Source organism: Scyliorhinus canicula, chromosome 4 (assembly GCF_902713615.1).
Source record: "Scyliorhinus canicula chromosome 4, sScyCan1.1, whole genome shotgun sequence".
NCBI lineage: Eukaryota > Metazoa > Chordata > Chondrichthyes > Carcharhiniformes > Scyliorhinidae > Scyliorhinus > Scyliorhinus canicula.
The window spans coordinates 189,324,901-189,350,562 of NC_052149.1; the positions used below are offsets into that span (position 1 = coordinate 189,324,901).

The following is a 25,662-nucleotide window of genomic DNA, read 5'->3' on the forward strand; positions in this document are numbered from 1 at the left end:
GAACTTGCTAGAATCCATTATTTATTATTATTAATAATCCATTATAAATGTGATCAGGCAGAACCAACATGACTTTGTGATTTTTATTTTTTAAAAGAGTTTCTTGAGAAAGTAACTGAAAAGGGGAACCTGTAGATGCTGTGCACTTGGATTTCAAAAGGCATTGGATAAGGTGTCACATCAAAGGCTACAACACAAGATAAAGGTGCATGGCGTAGGGGCTAACATATTAACATGCATGAAAGATTAGTTAGCTAACAGAAAGTAGGGATAGATGGGTCTTTTTTCAGGTTGGCAAGCTGTAACTAGTGGAGTGCATTGGGGATCAGTATTGGGGCTCAACTGTTCACAATCTATATCAAAGCCTTGGATGAAGAGACCATATGTATGGTAGCTAAATTTGTTGATGACACCAAGATAAATATAGATAGAAAGTAAACTGTCAAAGGAGGTAGAGATCTTGTAAAGGGATATAGATGGTGGCCAAAAATTTGATAGATTGAATATAATATGAGAAAATGTGAACATATCCACTTTGGCAGGAAGAACCACATCTGGAATGATGTGAACAGTTTTAGTCTCCTTATTTGAAAAAAAGATAGAATTGAGTTAGAAGCAGTTCCTATAAGATTCAGGTGACTCATTCCTGGGATAAGGGGTTGCCTTATGAAGAAAACTTGAACGGGTTGGGCCGATACCATTGGAGTTTAGAAGAATAAATGGTGATCTTAATTAAACATGCAAGACCATGAGGGGAATTGACCAGTTTGATACTAGGGGGATGTTTACTTTTGTGGGAGAGACTAGAATGAGGGAACACAATTTAAAAATGTGATGTTTCACTTTTAAGACTGATCAAAATGTGTTTCTATCAGAGGGTTGTTAGTCTGTGGAGTTCTCTTTCACAGAAATAGTGGAGGCTGGGGTATTGAATTTGTTCATGGCTGAGTTAGATACATTTTGGTAGACAAGTGAGCCAAAGGTTATGTGGGACAGACGGGAAGGTGAAGCTGCGACCACAAAAAGATCATGATCTTATTGAATGACAGAGCTGACACAAAGAGCCAAATGGCCAACTTCTCCCAAGTCCTATGGTTTTGTGTTCTTGCCTGTGTGGGGGCATTGCTGCTTTGAGGTGAGACTCTATCTGTTTAGCAAGAGATACTCGAGGACCTTGTTGAAGCAGAGCAATGGGGTGGTAATTGTGTGTGTCTTCAAGTGGTTTCCCTGGCTTGCCAATGGCAGCTATCTTATTGATGCCTGATGTTTGAAATTGTACCTGTGGTGTGGATGTTGGTAAACAACTTTGCTTGTCTCTTCTTTCCCGGTGATCTTCAGGAATTCTAGGTAAATTCCATTGGCTTCTGAAGCTTTGTCAGACTCAGTTGGCGTCACCTGCTGTCCACTTCCTTTTGCGTGTAAGGGCTTGAGAAGTCTGTTGCTCTGGGGCAGTCTTGAGAAATGGGGCTGTTTTTACCATCTGCTTATATTCCCCGCTATTTGTTAGGAGCTGTGAAGTGACGGCATTAGCATTGATTTGGCCTGCCGTTTTGTGGTTCAGTTTCCAGATGGCATAGGGATTTCCATATCTTTTAGCTTAAGTGTGTGAAGTCAATCGTCTCCGCTGGTTCCCACCATCTTCATCAAGGAACTCTTTTTAAGAGTACAGTTAGCACATTGGGGGTCTTAATTTTCCCGGTATTCTTCCTTGGAGTTTCACTTTCCAGGGTCCAGCGGGGAATGGAAGTTTTTCTGAAGCCCTGGGTAGTGGGTGGGGATAGACACTAAGTTTATGATCATATGTCTCACTTGCCTTTTGCCAAAAAAGTTGTTGAAATTCTCAGATTCATGATACCAGGTAACATGCTGCTTCCTTGCAAGAAGCTTGTAATGGCATTCATTCAGTTAAAATACAATTTTTAGAGGTACCTTCCCCAAATGTAAGATGGCTGAACCGTAAAATGCTGTAATAAGATTGTTCAGGCAAATCGAGAAAATCAGTTGTTGCTCAACCATTCTTGCAAATAAGTGGAGCTAAAATTTGCTGGTAACAAATATTTGACTTTGTTTCCACTTGGCTTTTCCTTTTTGAAAATGCTACACAAATATGCAGTTAAACATTAAGCTTTGAACATATATTGGCTTGCCCACTAATTGGATAAATAGCTTTGTTCACAATATAATAGATCTGTACCATGATTTCATTTAAGATGGATTGAAAAATCAGGGGCTGCTTTCTTGAACTGAAATTGAAAAATTGGATAACTGGATGCCAATGTGCTGTGGATGTTTGTTTAAACCTTCACATTAGCATCACCTACCAATGGCTTACCAAGCTATTGGCTTGCCTTAAGCCACATATGCCAATTTGGTCCAGCTTTGCTCCTTAACCTTTTGAGTTTGCTGGTTTCAAACATGGCATCAATAAAGATGCCAGAAATTGGCTTCCACTTCCTTGATTTGGGATTAAAATTAGCCAGAATTTCCACTCCTGGCTTGCTAGTGGCCTAATTGAAAAAAAGTGTGGTCATTTGTAAGACATCTTATTATAATGTGTTCTATATTTGAATAATCTACTGGTGTTCATGATTCAGATTTACATGTGAAGAATATATTATAAATCATTGCAGGTGCCTTTTGCACCATATACCAGTAAATGTTGCTGTCTTTTAAAGGGGAGGGGATGGGATTTGTGTGTGGAAAATGCAAAATTGAAATAATATATATTGAGAATTTTATGATTTTTATATAGAGTTGCTTTAACCAGGTCAAAGAAATTGTCTGTACCAGCGTCGGTTGTATCAAGGATAATGGGCAGAGGGGGATGCAATATAACTGCTATCCAAGATGTTACTGGTGCACATATTGATGTTGACAAACAAAGGACAAGAATGGAGAAAGAATGATCACAATAAGGTAACTAAACCTTCAAATAAAAGGTACAAAGTTAAAGGGGAAAATTCTTTGTGTTGTTCCAGCTGTTAAGTTGTCTCCTTGAGAAAAAAACAAATGAAAAGAGACCAACCTGGTGCAACTGATCCATCCATGACCATTTTTATTACTTTTGAGTGGATTAGCCAGATTCCTTGTTCCAGTTCTTCATTCAAGCAATTCCAGCTGATTGTAAATTTGATAAAGATGAACAGGTCTTCTATAGCATGTTTTTGATTAGGTACTGAATTAACAACCCAAATGTGATTAGTTCAAATCCTACCATGGGAAGCTGTGAAAGTAAGGGGATGGAACCTGTGTCCCTAAATGCCCTCTCTGCAAATGACTGTAGTCTCCATGGTTGACTCAAAATTCTCTCAAGTGGCCAAGCAAGCCAGTTGTAAAAGCGGTCACTATCCTACTGCCACTGTCTCGTGGCAGCTAGCAGTTTGCAATAAATGCAGCCTTATTAGCGTTCTCTCACACGGAGAACAAATGGAAAAATCTTTGTGTAAAGTTACCGGAATGGACTTCAAAATAGACAGACTTAAATGTTTATTCACCCCAGAATTTTGAGGACTTTTATTTGACCTTGAAAATCAGAAACATAGTTTTCAGATTGCTCCTGTTGAGACTTTAGAGTCAATTCTTTATTTTTATCATTTTTTTCTGTTCTGAGCCCACTAACAGTTTGATCTCCAAATTGATAGTTTGTGTTCCTGCTACCAAGCCATTATTTACAATGGTTGCATTTTAAAAGATTTTTCGAGAGAATTAATATTTTCTTGTGTGATATCAGATCTGAACACTGTTACCTACCGAACCTAAACATTTCATCATCATCATAACGAAAGTAGAGGAAAGTGTTGCTGACAAAGCTTATAGTTTTGCATGCATAGCTTCAATTAACCAACCATAAATTGCCTAAATAAACACAATTGTTTTCATTCTGTTCCATACAATAAATAAATCGCTCAATGTTTCAGACTTGGCCATTCTAATTTGAATAACATTCTGAACCGTATCAAAGTATTTTTATTGCCATTATCGTGTGCATTGTGATTATATGCAAGCACTGATTTGATTTACCTTCATCTCTCCCCGACTAGAAAAGTAATTGTCTGAATGCTAGTTGTGTCCATGGTAACTGTTCTTTCCAGTGCTCGTAGATTAAAACAAAAATTTGATGCAAAGCTATAATTAATCTTATGCATAAATGTATTGCCAGTGACACACATCTGATTAAATGCAAATTTTATGGTTATTTAATTGTTCTACATGCAGTTGAACTAACTATGAGATGCTCTATTTTATTTGTTAACCCCGCAAAAGCTTCATCTATATGTTTGACAAATATTCTTTGGGACTTATCAGTGGACCAAATTTTTTTTAAATTAACATTTTATTGAGGTACTTTTGGTATAGTAACAACAACCAAATAAACATATATGAAACCATATACATAGTGCAAAAGCCATTTACCTCACGTACAGGTCCCACCCTTATTGACCCCCTACTCTAATCTAAACTATTTCTCTTCTCCCCCCCCCCCCCCCCCCCCCCCACCATGTCTGCTGATAATTAATTTTCCGCAAAGAAGTCGATGAATGGTTGCCACCTCCGGGTGAACCCAACAGTGACACACTCAAGGTGAACTTGATTTTCTCCAAACAGAGAAAGGTAGCCATGTCCGATAGCCAGGTCTCCGACTTCGGGGGCTTTGAGTCCCTCCATGCTAATAGTATCCGTCTCCGGGCTACCAGGGAAGCAAAGGCCAGAACGTCTGCCTCTTTCTCCTCCTGGATTCCTGGTTTTTCTGACACCCTGAAAATCGCCATCTCTGGACTCAGCGCCGCCCTTGTTTTTAACACCATGGACATGATGTCTGCAAACCCCTGCCAAAATCCCCTAAGCTTTGGTCATGTCCAAAAACATGTGGACATGGTTCGCCGGTCTTCTTGCACATTTTGCGCATTGTCCTCCAGCCCAAAGAATCTGCTCATCCAGGCCACTGTCATGTGAGCCCGGTGAACAACCTTAAATTGTATCAGGCTGAGCCTGGCACATGTTGCAGACGTGTTGACTCTACTCATCATGTCTGCCCATAGACCATCCTCTATCTCACCTCCCAGCTATTAGCTTTTCATTTTTCATTTTCAGCTCCTCCTCCCACTTGTGCTTAAGCTCCTCGGTCTGCATCTCCTCTGACCCCATAAGCTCCTTATAAATGTCTGAGATGCTCCCTTCTCCTACCCACCCTCTGGAAACTACCCTGTCCTGAATCTCCCTTAGCGGTAGGAGTGGGAAGGTTGACACCTGTTTACGAAGGTAGTCCCGCACCTGCAGATACCTGAATTTGTTTCCCCTCGCCAACCCAAACTTCTCCTCCAACGCCCTTATACTCGGAAAGCTCCCCTCTATGAACATATCCCCCATCCTCTCAAACTCCGCTCTCTGCCATAACCGGAACCCCATGTCCATACTCCCTGGGGCAAACCGGTGATTATCACAGATTGGAGCCCAGACTAATGCTCCCATTGCTCCCATATGCCGCCTCCACTGGCCCCAAACTCCCAGGGCCGCCACCCCCATGGGGTGGTGGAGTACCGTGCCGACTGGAATGGCAGAGGCGCAATTACCAACCCCCCCAAACTGGTGCCCTTACATGAAGCAGCCTCCATACGCACCCATGCCGACCCCTCCACCACCCACCTCCTGATCATGGCTATATTAGCCACCCAGTAATAGTTGCTAAAATTTGACAGCGTCAGCCCGCCCTCTCCCCGACTTCGCTCAAGCATTACCTTCCTTACTCGCAGGGTCTTGTCCGCCCAGACGAAGCCCGTGATCACTCTGTTGACCCGCTTAAATATGGACCGCGGAATAAAGATGGGGAGACAAGGAAGTACAAATAGGAATCTCGGGAGGACCGTCATCTTTACTGTTTGCACCCTCCCAGCCAGAGACAACGGAAGCACATCCCATCTCCGAAAATTGTCCTTCATTTGGTCTGCCAGCCGGGCCAAATTCAATTTATGCAGCCGGTCCCATTCCCGTGCCACTTGGATGCCTAGGTACCTAAAGCTTCCCTTTACTAACCTAAACGGCAGCTCTTCCAGTCGCCTCTCCTGTCCTGTCCACTCACCTGGACCACAAACATCTCTCTCTTTCCCATATTAAGCTTATACCCTGAAAACCATCCAAATTCCCCATGAGTCCTCATGATTTCCTGCACCCCCTCTATTGGGTCCGAAACGTACAGAAGCCGGTCATACGCACAGAGCGAAACCCTGTGCTCTTACCCCCCCCCCCACAACAACCCCCGGACCAATCCTCTCCAGCCCCCCGAGGCTCTCCGAGCAATTGCCAACGGCTCTACAGCCAGCGGAAACAACAGTGGGGAGAGGGGGCATCCCTGTCTCGTCCCCCAGTGCAGTCTAAAATAGTCCGATGTTGTCCTATTCGTCCGTACGCTTGCCACAGGAGCCTGATACAGTAACCTGACCCGCCTGAATCCGAACCGTCCCAGTATCTCCCACAGTCCCATTCTACCCAATCAAAAGCCTTTTCTGCATCCATTGCGATCACTACCTCCACCTCCCTACCTTCCGGGGGCATCATGATCACATTTAACAGCCTTCTTACATTGGCCACCAACTGCCTGCTCTTAACAACCCCCGTCTGGTCCTCCCCAATAACGTCTGGAACACAATCCTCGATCCTGGAGGACAGGATTTTGGCCAGCAACTTGGCATCTACATTCAACAGGGAGATCGGCCTGTAGGACCCACACAGCTCCGGGTTCTTGTCCCGCTTAAGAATCAGCAAAATCGTTGCCTGTGACATCGTCGGGGGCAGCACCCCTCTTTCCCTTGCCTCATTGAACATCTTCAACAACACCGGCCCCAATATCCCTGAGAACGTTTTATAAAACTCCACTGGGTACCCTTCCAGAACCGGGGCCTTACCCGCCTGCATGGCCTTCAAGCCCTCCACTATCTCCTTCAGCCCGATTGGGGTTCCCAGCCCTTCTACCCGCTCTCCATCCACCTTTGGAAAATTTAGCCCCTCCAAGGAGTGCCTCATCCCGTCTGGCACCGTAGGGGGTTCCGACCTGTACAGCCTGCTGTAGAAATCCCTAAACGCCTTATTCACCACTAATGAATCACCAACCAGGTTCCTATCTCAGTCCTTTACTTTCCCTATCTCCCTAGCTGCCTCCCTCTTCCTAAGCTGCTGTGCAAGAATTCTGGCCTTTTCTCCATGGTCATAGTTCGACTCCCTCGCCTTTCTCAGCTGCTCCACCGCCCTCCATGTGGTCAGCAAGCTAAACTCTGCCTGTAACCGCCGCAGTTCCCTTAAAAGTCCTGCCTCTGGGGTCTCTGCATACCTCCTATCAATCTGTAGTAATTCCTTTGCCAGTCGGTCCGTGTCTGCCCTGTCCACCTTTTCCCCATGGGCCCGGATCGAGATCAGCTCCCCTCTGACCACCACCTTCAGTGCTTCCTGCACCACCGCTGCTGAAATTTCCCGCTTGTCATTGACCTGCAGGTAGCTCTGAATACATTTCCTCAGCCGCTTGCACACCCCTTCATCCGCTAAAAGTCCCACATCCAACCTCCAGTGCGGGAACTGGTTACTGTCTTTACTAACCTGCAGGTCAACCCAGTGCAGTGCATGGTCTGAGATTGTAATCGGTGAGTACCCCATGGCTACCATCCCAGCCAGCAAGGTCCTGCTCAAAATAAAGATCTCAATCCGGGAGTACACTTTATGCACGTGTGAATAGAAGGAGAACTCCTTCACCCTCAGCTGCCCAAATCTCCATGGGACCCCCCCCCCCCCCCCCCCATATCAGCTCCATGAACCCTCTTAGTTCCTTTGCCATTGCTGGCACCTTGCCTGTTTTCGAGCTTGACCAGCCCAAACCAGGGTCCATAACTGTGTTGAGGTCCCCTCCCATGACCAACCTGTGTGAGTCCAGGTCCAGTATCTTCCCCAGCATCCTCTTTATAAACTCCACATCATCCCAATTTGGCACATACACATTTACTAATATCACCTGCACCCCCTCCAGCTTCCCACTGACCATAATGTACCGACCTCCCATGTCTGAGACTATTTTACCCGCCTCAAACACCACCCGCTTATTGATTAGGATCGCGACCCATCTAGTCTTTGAATCAAGTCCCAAGTGAAAGACCTTTCCTCAGTCTAACCTGGTCCGTAACTCTAAGGTGCGTCTCCTGCAACATTACCACATCCGCCTTCAATCCCCTAAGATGCACGAACACTCGTGCCCTTTTGACTGGCCCATCTAACCCACGACATTCCATGTGATCAGCCTAGTTAGGGGGCTCATTGCCCCCCCCACCCCTGACAATCAGCCACCCTGTTTTTTAGGCCCCGCCCCCAACCTCCTCTCTGTCCCTCAGCCCCAAGTCCCTCCCTCGCCAGCAGAACATTCCCCCCCCCCGCCCGCCCGCAGTAACAACAACCTGTAACCCTTACTAAGCCAGCGCTTCCGAAGCTAGCTCGTCCAGCTAGCTTGGTGGCCCCCATACCCGGTGCCAGATAGTCTCCCACCTATTGCGAAGTCCAACGCATCCTCAGGCGACTCGAAGTAGAAGTGTTGATCCTCATGCGTGACCCAGAGACGGGCTGGGTATAACAGTCCAAACTTCACCTTTTTCCTAAAAAGGATCTGGTTGAAGCCTGCTCTCCTCCTGGCCACCTCTACACTCCGGTCCTGGTAAACCCGCAAGATGCTATTGTCCCATTTACAGCTCTGTGTCTGCTTGGCCCACTGTAGAATGCGCTCCTTATCCAAGAATCTGTGGAATCTCACCACCATAGCTCTTAGGGGGGGGTCTCCTATTTGCGGGTTCTTCGAGTGCTCTGTGAGCCCTATCCGCCTCCAAGGGCCGGGAGAATATCCCATCTCCCAGCAGCTTCACGATGTATGCCCAAGCGTTCGTTCCTTCAGACCCCTCCGGGAGCCCGACGATTCTTCGGTTCTGCCGGCGGGACCTACTTTCTAGGTCCTCCACCTTCTCTAGGAGCTTCTTCTGCTGGTCCCTCAGCATCCCCACATCCAACTCCACCGCAGTCTGATGTTCCTCCTGCTCAGCCAGCGCCTTCTCCACCTTCTGGATCGGCCGCTCCTGGGCGTCCAATCTGTGCTCCAACCGCTCAATCTGCGTAGCAAAGCCTTCCTGAATGACTTGCACCAGCTGCTCCGTAGACTGCTGGGTCGACAAGCCAGAGGTCCGAACCTCTGCCGTGCTGTCTTCTGTTGCAGCTACAGCCAAGCCTTCTCTATCTTTTTGTTTCTGCCCTTACGAATACTTCTAGTCCTTCTCTCCATGCACCGAAGTGGGAATTCCGTAAACAATTGCCACTAACATCCGTTTTACAATTCAAGTCCGGTAGAAAACAGGGGAAAGGTCCAAAAGTCCGACCAGAGCTGGAGGCGTCAAATGTGTGACTTACTCCTTTATAGCCGCCACCGGAAGTCTCAATGGACCAAATTTTTGAAGTTTTATTTCAGTCAGAATCTTAAAATTGCCACACTTATTTCTTGAAATATTATGATGGTCTCTGACTTCCAAGAGGAGTCCAGTTTGCAACAAAACATTTTAGTTTCGGCATTCTGAATGAGAAGAGCCAAAGAGATGGTGGGGAAACAACTATGTGGGAACAGTGCATGATGGAAAGATTCGATTTGGGCTTAGAAAAAGTGGTTCTAGAAACCAACACTATTCATATTCTTCCTTCTCCCAGAGCTGGAACTTGCTGGCTTTCGGGTTAGGCATATGGTATGATATTAGTTTACAGGAATTAAAATGGCCAACTTACTGAAGTTTACACTGCATTAGTTAACTATTTTTATAATTACTTAATTAAGATTCCCATGAATTAGTTGCAGTCCCTTACTTGAATATTTATTCAATCCAGATTTAAAATGTAATATGATGAAATACAAATTTGTTGATGACAAAAAATATTGCAACTTTGCCATGCAATGTGTCTTTCTCAGTAATGCTTATTAGTTTGGCTTACTAGTGAGGTTCATTGGGTTACTTGATGTTCACTTTTTTGTGAAACAGCATCTGAAATATCTACTGTGGTTAGATGACTGGTCAGTTGTACTTTGGATTGAATAAATGTCTTGAATCCTAGATTTTCACTGCAAGCATAAATAAACAAATTTGAATAAAAATTTATCTCATGGTGAAACTTCACGTTGTAATCATTTCAGAGGAGGCACCGAATCAACAAGACATGCAGTGCAGCTCATCAATGCACTCATTCAGGATCCTGCAAAGGAACTGGAGGATTTGATTCCTCGGAATCACATTAAAAGCGTCACAGCCAACACAAGAATGGGGTCCACAGCTGCCACAACCACAGCTAGCACCACAACTGCCGGACACCGAATAACCGTTTCAATGATGTCTTCCTCTGCAACAGCTTCACTGTCAACCTCATCATCTACATCATTACAATCCATTAACAAACCTGGTAAAAACATTGTGTCAAACAATATGCGTCCTACATTTTCAGTTTCACTTCCTTTGGCTTATTCACATCCGCAGTTGGCACATGCTTTGCTGGCTGCTCAAACTATCCAGCAGATTCGACACCCTCGGTTACCCATGGCACACTTTGGAGGAACCTTTTCTCCATCACCAAATACTTGGGGTCCTTTCCCAGTGCGACCTGTAAGTCCTGGAAGTGCCAACAGTTCGCCAAAACATAATACAACTCGTCTCAACCAAGGTAGTAATACTATTCATCCCAACACTGGCAATTCGGCTCCTATCAATTCTCCTTCTCTGGCTGTGAGTTCTCCAACTTTCACCACACCGTCTCTGTGTGTCACAAGCAGTCCAACTCCATCATCAGTTCGAAAACAGCTCTTCACCGCGGTCAATAAAACTAACATCATGATATCAGTGACTTCAGCTGTGACGTGTAATTCCTGCTCACTGCCCACAAATTCAACCGTATCAGTGAGCAATGGGCAGCCTCCTACACCACCACCCCCTCCACCACTTGTACAACCTTCTCAACAATCCATGACACTGACTAAGAATGAACCATTCACCACCACCACTGCAAAGGAAGAAGTGACCACCACAGAACAACCTGCAGGAAGCCAGTGTGCACATTCAAATGTCTGCAACAATTCTTCAGTCAGCAGTAATCCTGGAGCTATAGGAATACAACCGACCTCCTCACTGCCCAGTATTCTGCCGCAAATTCCATGCCGCAGTTCCTCTGATATTCGACCTTCTTTGCCGAAGCCTTACATTTCAAATACAGATCATGGATTAGTGGCCCCAAGCAGTCTAGCATCTACTCGCCCTGTCACCATGTCAGCTTGTCCTAATGTTCAGACCAACAACACTTTACCTCAGTTAGCTGCAGCCTCTCCTCAAGTATCTCACAGAATACAGCCTGGTGCTCCTTTCTATCCCCTAGTACAGCAAGAGCCACAGTCTGTTTTTGTCCCAAACCCAGTTCCAATGGTTTCTACCCAAGATCCTATGAAGCAGCATGGCGTACCTTCTCCGATGCAACTTTCATCTGCACTTGGTATGCTGAATGTTTCGCAGCTCCACCCAAACCCAGGAAGTAAATCCTTGCCTCCAAATTTTGGCTCTGCAGCCCTCTTCAGCCCTTTCAACAGTTTTTTCGACAATACCCAGGTGTCTGCAAATCACGTGTGGGGAAGTTGTCCACTGCCTTCGCGGCCAACGCAAGATCCAACGTTTAGTGGACATTCTAATTACATGGGCAGTTCTGTACTTGGACAACTAGATGCAGTACTTCCACATGATAACTCCAAGGCTCCTGGTTTCAGACCACCTTCGCAGAGGGTGACATCGAGCCCTACAGGTGAGATGAACAGTAGATTATTTTTATATATTTATGTATTAGCTTTGAAGGTTCTGATTTAAACCATTCTTCAGGACATCATTATGTAGCAACTCTTTAAAAATTCCCGACGTTAGCAAAATTGTTAAATATTTCTTGCTTTTATCCGCATTCTCCTTTCCACTTACCTTCTCTTATCCCTACCCCCTAGTCATGGGCTTCTCACATGACTGATTCAACCATCAAGGCGGGAATTTTTGAGACTGAGGCTGGAGGGACAATTTTGTTTCTTTCCTGCAACTCTTTCTTCACCCTCGTCCCTTCCCCAACAACAACCTCCCCATGAGATGGGCTGCCTGTTCCACTTAAATGTCCTCTTGTGGAACCAATTGATTGCTGTAATTCAGAAGTTTAATCTGTGACAATACCAGTGACTTGTTTCAATTTTCAGCGATTGGCAAATGATCTGTTATTTTCAGTCCTCCAGTTGTTGAGCTGTATCAAAATTGGAATATAAATTTCAAGATTGTAGAAATATTATCTACTCCATTTATTTCCCTCGCTCTACCAGACAATGGGGGGGGAAAGGGAGCTGTGTGCCACATTGAGCGCTAACATCACTTCAGCGATTTACACCGTGCCAGATCTTAAATTCGCTTCAGATTGTTTGCTGCTTCTTAATCACACGTTCCCTTTGAAAATGAGTGCTTTTATCATTACCTGTGATTGTAACATGTGTGTCTGTAAGTATTAGTAGGTGATATTATAAATTTAAATACATTTCAGATTCGATTCATCCAGTATTAGGAAAGTTAAAGTAACCCAAATACATTTATGCACTTTTGAAAAATTGTGACCTCATAAGTTAGACTTTAGACATGCAAACGACCTTTGAAGGTTGGTACAACCTTCACAAAATGATCCCATTTTGGAATACTAAATTATAAGGACCTGTTGCAGAACCTTGATTTATAGTCCCTTGATTTTAGAAGATTCAGGGGTGATCTAATCAAGATGTTTAAAATACATTGGACATCGAAGAAACATCTATGATTCTATTTCTTCTGCTAGGATAATTTAAAACAAGGGGCATAATCCTAAAACAAGACAAGTTGAGAGAGCAATCAGGAAGCACATTTTCACATGGTTTATTGGAAATCAGGAACTCTTCCCCCCCCCCCCCCCCCCCCCCCCCCCCCCCCCAATTGCTGTGAATGCTGGGTCAATTGAAATTTCCCCCCCTTTTTTTTGTGTTTGGTAAGGTTGTCAAAAGGTATGGAGAAAATGCAGTCAAATAGAGTTCAGGTACAGATCAGCCACAATCTAATAAAATGTTGAATAGGCTAGAAGGGCCGAATAGTCTTCTCCAGTTTATTACTAGGTAATGACCATGACATATTTTTCTTGCGTGAGGGTAGCAGGAGCTTGCTAATATGGTATGTTTGTGGCATGCCAATAATAGCTCAAAAGTTTTAGGGTAAAATTAAATTATTTAAAAAATTCATTTTTAAATTAATTCCTTTTACTTGACAATGACGTGCATTGACTGTGCTTGTATTTTAGTTTTTTTTCTAAACACTGCCAGAATACTTTTCTCTACCCTTTTTTTGCAATGAGACTTCAGAGAGCGCTGCTCTCACTTACAGTTCGGATTATTACCCCTTTATTAAAGAGAAATGTACAAGTTATAGATAAGTCACTTTTTATAATGTGCATTTCTCAAATATTCCATTACATGTGATTTTTTAAAAATGTTTTTGAAGGAATGTCTGCTATGGACCCATCAGGCAATGCTATTTCTTCCTCTTCCACCCCATTGACGAGTTTTGCTCCAAGTATGGCTGGAACTCAGGTGTATGTACAAGGACCAGCCCCTGTAGGAATGCCTGCTCCTAGCTTCAGCAGACAACATTTTTCCCCACACCCTTGGAGTTCAACAACTGCTCCAGCTACATGTATGTACAAGCCAATCCTTTCTATATTTTAGTTGCGTTTTTGGGGGTGGGAGGTTATGCTCCTTAATCTAGGATCCACTACTCGTTATATACATTTAAAATACCATTTTAAAAACTTTTAGTAGGTCCAATCTTCCAAATATAGCTTGAAAATTATGGTTCAAACGTTGCAAAACAAATATTGGAAAAGGGACATCAAATATATACTAATTAGCCCTGCAAATTTGGATACAGTCAATGGTCCTTGTGGAAATGTTTTTCTTGTACGCAAGGCCAGTTAAATTTTGATTAATCACCCAATTACATCTGAAAACAGAATTACATTTTTCACTTAAATGGTGTGAATAAACGTCTCCGAGCAAATTAACCTGGGTCTTGATAATATTTACATCCAGTTCATAGTGCAAATCAAATCTCTTGCAAACTTCAGCCAATTATTTCTTTACCTTTCATTGTTTCCTGGGTGCCAAATGCTTATCCTGCAGAATACGTTACGTTGCCCTTTCATGCAAGCGTATAAAGCCATGGGTTTTAGCAATATGTATTTGGCAGTGCACATGGGCAATTATTTGTGCATCTCCAACTTGGAGAAAACTTGGGAGTGATAGTTATTCTCTTGCAATAACATACTGTAAAATGCATTTTGGACTTTTACCAGTAATTAGGATGGGGGTTGTCCAATAACAGCGCTCTGAGATTCAGTCTAGCCAGTAGGAACATTAGCATACCAACCTCAATAAAGTAGTGAGAAATTAAGCAACTGCCTGCATTTGTACATAGTTCCTTAAGCTGCTTCACAAGAGCATCATCAGCAAAAGCATGCAAAATTGATGGGTGTCATTCCATTTTTTTGAAAGAAGACCGAGTTGAAACACATTTGAAAAGTTATACTTGGGTAGCTTTAATGTCAGTTTACCTGTCTCGTCAGACATTGGCTGCTCCAATGCCTCAAACTTGCATTTGTGTGAAGAGATGTATATGGCAAAACTGAAATTAGAGTTTTTGATTTTGGGAATTTCCTTGCATTTTCTGGGTTCCATTTTAAAAAATATATCATGTAAAAGAACATTAATGCAAATTAACTCTCTCCATAAAATATTTCCCAGGTTACCAGCAATTGATGTGATTGCTCCTCAGCTTCTTGGTTTCCTTCAATATTAAACCAGTTTAAAGATTCATTGTCCTATGTACACATTTGTTCAAAGATTTGCATTCCACTTCCGATAATTAGTTTAGTTTCTCCTAGCATGTTGGAGTTGTTAATATCAAAGTTTTTCTGTTGCATTACATTTTTTAAAGGTGGTGTATAATACATAGAGCATTAACACAGAATTGACTCTCAGAAAATGGAACTAGACATGATTTGCATGAACACATTTTTGGAATGTATTTTTTATTAACAATGACGTTTGCATGTCTAAGTATGCTTTCTTCACAAGATTTTGACTGCTGTTTAAATGAAGTGCAGAAACATTTCTAACCAACACTCAGAAGTCTTACCGTGTCGTTTTCTCTAAACCAATTACTTAGTAACTGTAAACCAGTAAAGATCTGAGTTTTTCTGATTTTAAAATAAGAATAGGAATCACAAACAGAACAGTTTAAACATGCTGCCCTTCGTTCTTATTTGGTGAAAAGCAAGCATAAGTTTCACTTCAGGTTTTTTTAACTAGGTAAGGTTCAAAATTTATAACTACAAATCTCATTATTGAACACAGCAATTAAAAAATAATTGTACTGTTATAGATTATGATGTCTTTACAAATTGTTGGATGTAATTTACTACTTTGTGGATCATAATCTTTGTGGATCATAATATCTATGCAGGTGAGTCCCCGCCATCTGTGTCTTCTGGAGCTTCTTCACCTTTATCTGCTGCTTCTGCACCTCCTTCTTTGGGCCAACCAAAATCAAGTAACGCAAATCAGGATCGGAAGGTACCACCACCTATTGGAACGGAAAGATCAGCTCGCATTCGGCAGACTGGGTCAATGACTCCACTTTCCACTATGGTGGGTAGTAACCTGACAACTCCTGTTGGACAAGGAGGGATCTGGTCTTTTGGTGTCAGCAATAATTCAGGTGAGAAGTTATTAATGATAGTGTTGGAGTGATATGTAAGGAGTGTACCTGGCAGGGCTAAGTTTTAAAGCTATAAAACCTTGTCATATCTTAGAATGGGTTTCTCTTTCAGATGGTATATCTGGCTGGTCTCAAGGTGTGATGGGTGGTCACTTAATGCACCAATCTATATCAGACCCAAGTTCATTTTCACAACATCAGACATTGGAAAGAGATGATACTGGAATAGTGGCACCTTCAAATACCTTCCATCAGCCGGTGCCAAGCAACTTCATGGATTACAACAAGGTTAGTGAAAATTTCTTGATTTTAAAAAAAAAAAAGAAGAAATTGAGCATAACTATCAGGCAGCAATGATTTGTACATAATCAAAGATGCACATTGAATGAATTGTAATTACATTGCAATCACTTTAGCATGAACGACTTGCAGGCTGAATTTCTTTTAGCCAATTTTGGTCGGACTTGATACTATAATGCATTACAATAAGGTGGTGGTTATAGTTTTAAAGCTGGAACAAAGACATAGAATTAGTGAAACAAAAGCAACAAGTTGGCAATACTAAGAATGTCTGCCAGCTTTTGTGAAGGGAGAGACTTTCAGATTGATGACTTAATGAAAGGTCATCGACTTGAATCATTAACTCTCTCTCCACAGATGTTGCCAGGCCTACTGAGAACCCCCAGTATTTTGTTTTTATTTCAGATTTCCAGCATCCACAATATTCTGCTTTTCAACATTGAGTTAGTGATTATTTTTTCCCAATATCAGCATAGCCTATGCTCTTGAAGCAGTTTGGAAAAATCCGCGCAAATACTATTGTTGAAAACTTGAATTGTTCACAACTGGTTCATAACGCTGTTTCAACATCAAATTTATACACATTTATATGTAGGCTTGGACTCCAACTATTGGGTTGCTTGCTGCAAGCTGCTGCACAAGTAACATTATAAAGTAGCTGTTTACTGTTGGTATATGAATACCAACAGTAAACAAAACATGGCACTGTGTCTTTTTAACACAACAAAAAGTTGTATAAGTGTAGCCCCTTTTGATGTGGTGATGAAACAGCCCAAGGTGCTTGACGGGCATAATCAGATAAGAATTTATACTAAGCCAATATAGGCTGAGAGGATGGATAAGCTAGGGCAGAGGTGGTGTTTCAAGGGCTACCTTCAAGGAGTTTGAAAAATGTTGTTGTAAGTAACTTTGGGGATCCCCCCTCAGGGGAGCGATGAGGAATACAAAGACGTGATTAGAGATGGTGTTGTTTGTGAATGCATAGGCTTTGTGAGCTAGCAAGCTGGAGGGTGGCGGGGGACCAGGTTAGGATGCGGAAGGGGCGGGTTGGGCAAGTATTTAATTCGTGATTGGACTTTAAAATGATGGGGATGCCGATTTTGGTCAATAAGTGGGTGGCGTTCGAGGTGGGAAATATAGTGGCTGACTCGGGGGGAAAAGTATGTTATAGTAAGCGGGAAACTGGAGAGGATGGTGGTGAAGTTGGTAAACATCTATGCCCTGAACTGGGACGATGTGGAATTTTAGGCGGATGCTGGGGAAGTTTCTGGACATGGGCTATCTTCGGTTGATGCTTCACAGTTCCAGGTTCTGGGTCACTGTCTGTGTGGATTCTGCGTGTTCTCCCCGTGTCTGCGTGGGTTTCCTCCGGGTGCTCTCGTTTCCTCCCACAAATTCCAAAAGACATGCACTTGGGTGAATTGGACATTCTGAATTCTCTCTCTCTGTACCCGAACAGGCTCCAGAATGTGGCGACTTAGGGTTTTTTACAGTAACTTCATTGCAGTGTTAATGTAAGCCTACCTGTGACAATAAAGATTAGTATTATTATTATGATGGGGGAAGGGGGCTTTAATACGGTCCTGAATCCGAGACTGGACCGGTCGAGGTCGGGGAGGATGTCGGCCCATTGGGGAGGGGGGTGGATGGATCCGTGGAGATTTGGGAGGCCGAGGGCAAAATAAATTTTCTTTTACTCCATGTGCACACGGTGTACTCCCAAATAGATTTCTTTGTGTTTGATAAGACATTGTTGGCAGGGGTGGTAAATGTTGAGTATTCGGCAATAGTAGTGTCAGACCATGCCCTGCACTGGGTGGATTTACGAGTGAGCAAGTGTGGGGGTCCAGAGCCTGCAATGGAGGCTGGATGTGGAACTGTTAGCAGAGGAAGAGGTGTGTGAGCGGGTGAGGAAGGCCACCCAGGGGTATGTTGTGATTAATGACACGGGGGAGTTTCGGCAGGTACGGTTTGGGAGGTACTGAAAGCTGTGATCCGGTGGGAGTTTATTTCGATTCACAACTAGAAATTAACGGCTAAATGTCAATGCAACTGAAAGAAATTGTACAACACCTTTAAATTTCTGAAGCTGATCTCACGAGTTCAACAGATTATGTTTTCTAATAGGAACATAAAAACTGGAAATATTTCCAACATAGAAAATAACCAATTGGTTTATTCTGTTGATGCGCCCTAATCACACCTTCCAACTCTTGCTGTGTAGCCCTACAGTCCAGGGCACTTCAAATGCATATCAACATGTTTTGTCAAATATGATGAGGGCTTGTGCCTTTGCCACCAGTGGATAGAAAATCTTTCAGCGCCCAACCCATCTCCCAATTAGTTTAAATCTGTGCCCGTGGTTATTAATGTCTCCGCGAATGGAATTGGGTCAGTACTGTCGCCCCTCATAAATTAGGTCTCCTCTTACCCTCCTGTATTTCAGAATAAAACAAACCCAGCTTTTTAAAGTTATCTTCATAACTGCAGTTCTGTCCTGACCACATGCTTGTAAATCTCTTGCCCTCAATTAGTACAATCACATCCTTCCTATAATGCAGTGACCAGAACAGCATGCAGTACTCTGCTGCGGTCTAACTAGTGTTTCTTAAATAGTTCTGGCATAACGTCCCTGCTTTCATATTCTAGGCCCGGCCAATAAAGAATATTATTCCATATTCCTTGACCGTCTTTTCTGTCCGATCTTCTCAAGGATTTGTGGGCATGCCCCATTGGTCTAACAATGCTTCCCAAACTTTTCCAGGCACTGAACCCTTTTGACTTCCCAAGGGTACTGACTAAACCCTTGACTGAACCTATAAGAAACATTCTTACCATGTTTTACATAAGAACTAGGAGCAGGAGTAGGCCACCTGGCCCCTCGAGCCTGCTCCGCCATTCAATGAGATCATGGCTGATCTTTTGTGGACTCAGCTCCACTTTCCGGCCCGAACACCATAACACTTAATCCCTTTGTTCTTCAAAAAACTATCTATCTGGGAGTCCAGGTGGCTAGGAGCTGGGGGGCCCTTCACAAGCTTAACCTCACTAGGCTGGTGGAGCGAATGGAGGAGGAGTTCAAAAGATGGGACATGTTGCCGTTGTCGCTGACGGGCTGTCCGTCAAGAAGACGGTGCTCCCAAGGTTCTTGTTCCTGTTCCAGTGCCTCCCCATCCTTATCCCAAAGGCCTTTTTTAGGACGGTCAACAGGAGTATTACGGGATTTGTATGGGCGCAAGGGACTCCGAGGGTGAGAAGGGTGTTTTTGGAGCGGGGCAGGGATGGGGGGGGGGGGGCAGCTCGCGTTGCCCAACCTCTGTGGATACTATTGGGCTGCCAACGCAGCGATGGTGCGTAAGTGGGTAATGGACGGGGCAGGGGCAGCATGGAAGAGGATCGAGATGGCGTCCTGCGAGGACACGAGCCTGGAGGCGCTGGTAACGGCGCCGTTGCCGCTCCCTCCAACGAGGTATATCACGAGCCTGGTGGTGGCGGCTGCCCTCAAAATTTGTGGCCAATGGAGACGGCATAGGGGGGAGGTGGGGGGGCTCGATGGAGTCCCCGATATGGGGAAACCACCGGTTTGTTCCAGAGAGCAACGATGGCGGGTTTCTGGGCTGGCACAGGGTAGGGGTTAGGCGGTTGAGGGACCTGTTTGTGGGTGGGAGGTTTGTGAGCCTGGGTGAGTTAGAGGGGATGTTTGGGCTCCCCCTGGGGAACATGTTCAGGTACATGCAGGTTAGGGCATTTGCCAGGTGGCAGGTGAAGGGGTTCCCTCTGCTGCCCCCACGAGGGGTACGGGACAGGGTGCTCTCGGGGGTGTGGGTTGGAAGGGGGAGGATTTCGGACGTGTACCACGTCATGCAGGAGGTGAATGAGGCATCGGTGGAGGAGCTGAAGGGTAAATGGGAGGAGGAGCTGGGTGAGGAGATTGAGGAGGGGATGTGGGCGGATGCCCTGGAAAGAGTGAATTCCTCCTCCTCCTGTGCGAGGCTCAGCCTCATACAGTTCAAGGTGCTGCACAGGGCCCACATGACTGGGACGAGGATCAGTAGGTTTTTCAGGGGCGAAGACAGGTGTGCTAGGTGCTCGGGGAGCCCAGCGACCCACGCCCATATGTTCTGGGCATGCCCAGCACTGGGGGAGTTTTGGAAGAGGGTAGGATGGTGTCGAGGGTGGTAGGATCCAGGGTCAAGCTCGGCTGGGGACTCTCAATTTTTGGGGTTGCAGTGGAGCCGGGAGTGCAGGAGGCGAAAGAGGCCGGTGTTCTGGCCTTTGCGTCCCTAGTAGCCCGGCGGAGGATCTTGCTTCAATGGAAGGATGCGAGGCCCCCAAGGCGTGGAGGCCTGGATCAATGATATGGCGGGGTTCATCAAATTGGAGAAGGCGAAATTTGCCCTGAGGGGATCAGTACAGGGGTTCTTTAGGCGGTGGCAGCCGTTCCTGGACTTCCTGGCAGAACGGTAGGAAAATAGGCCGGCAGCAGCAGCAACCCGGGGGGGGGGGGGGGGGGGGGGGGGGGGGGGGGGGGGTGGAGGGGGGGGGGAAGAGGAAGGAGAGGACCGGGGGGGGGGGTTGTGTCGGGGGAAGGGAGAAATGTGTTTATTAAATATGCTGGTGTTTATCTATTTCTTCTTGTTATAGTTACTTGGGGGGGGGGGGGGGGGGGGGGGGGGGGGGGGGGGGGGGGGGGGGGGGGGGGGGGGGGGGGGGGGGGGGGGGTTTGGTTTCTTTTTGTTGTTAATATTGTTTTCTTGTTATTTTTATGTTTTTGAAAATCTCAATAAAAATTATTTTTTTAAAAAAACTATCTATCTCTATCTTAAAAACATTTAATGAAGGAGCCTCAACTGCTTCACTGGACAAGGAGTTCCATGGATTCACAACCCTTTGGGTGAAGAAGTTCCTCCTAAACTCAGACCTAAATCTACTTCCTCTTGTTTTGAAGCTATGCCCCCTAGTTCTGCTTTCACCCGCCAGTGGAAACAACCTGCCCGCATCTATCCCCTTCATAATTTTATATGTTTCTATAAGATCCCCCTCCTCCTTCTAAATTCCAACGAGTATAGTCCCAGTCTATTTAACCTCTCCTCGTAATTCAACCCCTCAGCGCTGGGATTAACCTGGTGAATCTCCTCTGCACACCCTCCAGCGCTAGTACGTCCTTTCTCAGGTCAGGAGACCAAAACTGAACACAATACTCCAGGTGTGGCCTCACTAACACTTTGTACAATTGCAGCATAACCTCCCTAGTCTTAAACTCCATCGCTCTAGCAATGAAGGACAAAATTCCATTTGGATTGGATTTGTTTATTGTCACGTGTACCGAGGTACAGTGAAAAGTATTTTTCTGCAAGCAGCTCAACAGATCATTCAGTACATGGAAGAAAAGGGAATTAAACAAAATTCAAGAAAATGGGACATGTTGAGAATACATAATAGGGCAACACAAGATATACAATGTAGCTACATCAGCATTGGCATCGGTTGAAGCATACAGGGTGTAGTGTTAATGAGGTCAGTCAATAAGAAGGTCATTTAGGAGTCTGGTGACAGTGGGGAAGAAGCTGTTTTTGAGTCTGTTCGTGCGTGTTCTCAGACTTCTGAATCTCCTGCCCGATGGAAGAAGTTGGAAAAGTGAGTAAGCCGGGTGGGAGGGATCCTTGATTATGCTGCCCGCTTTCCCCCGGCAGCGGGATGTGCAGATGGAATCAATGGATGGGAGGCAGGTTCGTGTGATGGACTGGGCGGTATTCACGACTCTCTGAAGTTCCTTGCGGTCCTGGGCCGAGCAGTTGCCATACCAGGCTGTGATGCAGCCCGATAGGATGCTTTCTATAGTGCATCTGTAAAAGTTGGTAAGGGTTAATGTGGACATGCCGAATTTCCTTAGTTTCCTGAGGAAGTATTGGCGTTGTTGTGCTTTCTTGGTGATAGCGTCGACGTAGTGGACCAGGATAGATTTTTGGTGATGTGCACCCCTAGGAATTTGAAACTGATAACCATCTCCACTTCGGCTCAGTTGATGCTGACAGGGGTGTGTACAGTACTTTGCTTCCTGAAGTCGATGACCAGCTCTTTAGTTTTGCTGGCTTTGAGGGAGAGATTGTTGTCGTTACACCACTCCACTAGGTTCTCTACCTCCCTCCTGTATTCGGACTCGTCGTTATTCGAGATCCGGCCCACTATGGTCGTATCGTCAGCAAACTTGTAGGTGGAGTTGGAACCAAGTTTTGCCACACAGTCGTGTGTGTACAGGGAGTAGAGTAGGGGGCTAAGTACGCACCCTTGCGGGGCACCGGTATTGAGGACTATTGTGGAGGAGGTGTTGGTGTTCATTCTTACTGACTGTGGTCTGTTGGTCAGAAAGTCAAGGGTCCAGTTGCAGAGTGGAGAGCCAAGTCCTAGGTTTTGGAGCTTTGATATGAGCTTTGCTGGGATTATGGTGTTGAAGGCGGAGCTGTAGTCAATAAATAGGAGTCTGATGTAGGAGTCCTTGTTTTCGAGATGCTCTAGGGATGAGTGTAGGGCCAGGGAAATGGCGTCTGATGTGGAGCGGTTGTGACGGTATGCGAATTGAAGTGGGCCAAGGCGTTCCGGGAGTATGGAGGTGATGCGCTTCATGGTCAGCCTCTCGAAGCACTTCATTACAACTGACGTCAGGGCCACCGGGCGGTAGTCATTGAGGCATGTTGCCTGGTTCTTCTTTGGTACCGGTATGATGGTGGTCTTCTTGAAGCAGGTGGGGACCTCGGAGTGGAGTAGGGCTAGGTTAAAGATGTCTGTGAATACCTCTGCCAGCAGGTATGCGCAGGCTCCGAGTGCACGACCAGGGATCCCGTCCGGGCCCATCGCCTTCCATGGGTTCACTTTCAGGAAGGCCGATCTGACTTCGGAAACTGTGATGGTGGGTATGGGTGAATTATGGGCTGCTGGGGCACTCGACAGCGGATTGTTGGTTACCTGCTCAAACCGAGCATAGAATGCATTTGCCTTTTTAATCACCTGTTGCACCTGTAAACCAGCTTTTTTTTTTGGGAAATGTTTTTTATTGAGTTTTCATATTTTATATCCAACAAATTACAAATTATTAGAAAAAGAAAACACGCAAAAATTTAACATGTATATTTACAGGTAAGCATCTTCATAACAACAACTGTGGCCACCCCCTTTAACCGGCATACATATTTTACATTCCCCAATATGGCCGAGGCACGTGTTTATAGGCATTTATTTACAATTTGGTTTTGGGCCTTAGGTTGCCATCAGATGTCGCTTGCGGCTTTGTCCTTCCTTTTTTTTTTGGAATAATGTTTATTCAAGTTTTCAACAACAAAACAGTAACCCCTCCCCTCCAATACAAAAACAATAAATTAACAAGAAAAAGAAATAAGTGTAAAACCATGAGAACAAACCCCCATAACAAACCTGTACCTCCCCCCCCCCCCCCCCCCCCCCCCCCGGCTACCTTCCCCCGATTCCCGTCCGTTTTCCCCTGATTCTTGCCCACCCGACTATTCTTCCTCTTGTTCGTTGGCCACAAACAGGTCCCGGAACAATTGCATGAATGGCTCCCACGTTCTGTGGAAGCCGTCGTCTGCCCCTCTGATGGCGAATTTGATTTTATCCATTTGGAGAGATTCCGAGAGGTCGGACAGCCAGTCTGCAGCTCTGGGCGGTGCTGCTGACCGCCAGCCAAACAGGATTCTATGGCGGGCGATCAGGCAGGCAAAGGCAAGGGTGTCCGCCCTCCCCAGGAATAGATCTGGCTGGTCTGAAACCCCGAAGGCCGCCACTATCGGGCATGGCTCCACCCTCACCCCCACCACTTTGGACATAGCCTCGAAAGGCTGTCCAGTACTCCACAAGTCTGTGGCAAGACCAGAACATGTGGGCGTGGTTGGCCGGGCCTCTTTGGCACCGTTCACATCTGTCCTCCACCTCCGGGAAGAACCTACTCATACGGTTTCTTGTTAAGTGGGCTCTATGTACCACTTTTAGTTGCGTCAGGCTGAGCCGTGCGCACGTGAAGGTGGAGTTGACCCTATGCAGTGCTTCGCTCCAGAGTCCCCACCCTGTCTCAATCCCCAAGTCATCCTCCCATTTCTTTTTTGTTGCGTCCAGTACGGTGTCGTCCCTTTCTAACAGTCGGTCATACATGTCGCTAAAGTTCCCTTTCTCTAGGATACTTGCGTCCAGTAGGTCTTCCAGTAGTGTCTGTCGTGGCGGTTGTGGGTACGTCCTTGTCTCCTTTTGTAAGAAGGTTTTGAGCTGCAGGTACCGTAGCTCGTTCCCCCTGGCTAGCCGAAATTTCTCTGTCAGTTTGTCCAGTGTTGCGATCCTGCCGTCCGTGTATAGGTCCCTGACTGTCAGTGTCCCTCAGTCCTGCCTCCACCTTTTGAAGGTGGCGTCAGTCAGTGCTGGTGTGAACCTATGGTTGTTGCAGATGGGAGCCTTGTCCGACATTTTGGTCAGGCCAAATTGCTGCCGCAGTTGGTTCCAGGATTGGAGGGTGGCTGTCACCACTGGGCTGCTGGAGTGGTTTTTGGGTGGGGATGGGAGTGCTGCTGTGGCGAGGGCCCGGAGGGAGGTCCCCGTGCAGGAGGCCTCCTCCGCACGCACCCACTCGGCTTCTGGCTCCTGGATCCATCCCTTTACTCGCTCGGCTGTTGCCGCCCAGTGGTAGAATTGTAGGTTCGGGAGGACTAGCCCCCCCCCCCCCCCCCCCTCCTGGATTTTGTTTTTTGTAGGACCTTCTTTGGGATCCTAGCATTTTACCCCCCCCCCCCCCCCCCCCCCCCCCCCCCCAATACAAACGCCATGATTAGTTTGTCCAGCGCTTTGAAAAAGGCCTTGGGGATGTAGATCGGAATGGATCTAAACATGAAGAGGAACCTGGGCAGTACGTTCATTTTGATCGTCTGGACTCTTCCCCGCGAGGGAGAGTGGGAGTGTGTTCCATCTTTGCAGGTCCTTTTTTACTTCCTCCGTCAGGCTGGTGAGGTTCCATTTGTGGATCCCTTTCCAGTCATGGGCTATTTGGATCCCCCAGGTAGCGGAATTTGTGTTGGGCTTGTTTGAACGGCAGCCCCTTTAGTACTGCCCCCCCACGGGTGTACTGGGATGATCTCGCTTTTGCTCATGTTGAGTTTGTAGCCCGAGAAAGCTCCAAACTCTTTCAGGAGCGTGATGATTCCGCCCATGCTGCTTTGTGGGTCTGAGATGGAGAGGAGCAGATCATCTGCACAGAGTGAGACTCTGTGCTCTCTGCCTCCCCTTCGGATCCCCCTCCAATTTTTTGCTGCCCTGAGCGCGATTGCTAGCGGTTCGATTGCTAGTGCGAACAGCAGCGGGGACAGTGGACATCCTTGTCTGGTGCCCCTGTGCAGCTGGATGTATTGGGAGTTGGTATTGTTGGTCCGTACGCTCGCCATGGGAGCGTTGTATAGGAGCTTTACCCAAGCGGTGAACCCTGTTCCAAGCCCGAACCGCTCCAGTACCTCTGAGGTAT

The 25,662-nt window shown here is 45.7% G+C and overlaps 1 protein-coding gene across 16 annotated transcripts in view; it reads left to right on the forward strand.

Moving 5' to 3' along the window:
- Positions 1-25,662, forward strand: part of ankhd1 (ankyrin repeat and KH domain containing 1) — a 249,829-nt gene that overhangs the window by 184,853 nt on the left and 39,314 nt on the right. For 15 of the 16 annotated variants that reach the window (XM_038795714.1, XM_038795716.1, XM_038795719.1 and 12 more), the window contains 4 exons: positions 10,193-11,835; positions 13,578-13,769; positions 15,597-15,851; positions 15,964-16,139. In XM_038795714.1, the coding sequence (XP_038651642.1) occupies positions 10,193-11,835; positions 13,578-13,769; positions 15,597-15,851; positions 15,964-16,139 (2,266 nt within the window). The remainder of the gene's footprint in view (positions 1-10,192; positions 11,836-13,577; positions 13,770-15,596; positions 15,852-15,963; positions 16,140-25,662) is intronic. The other variant, XM_038795725.1, reaches the window with a different exon arrangement.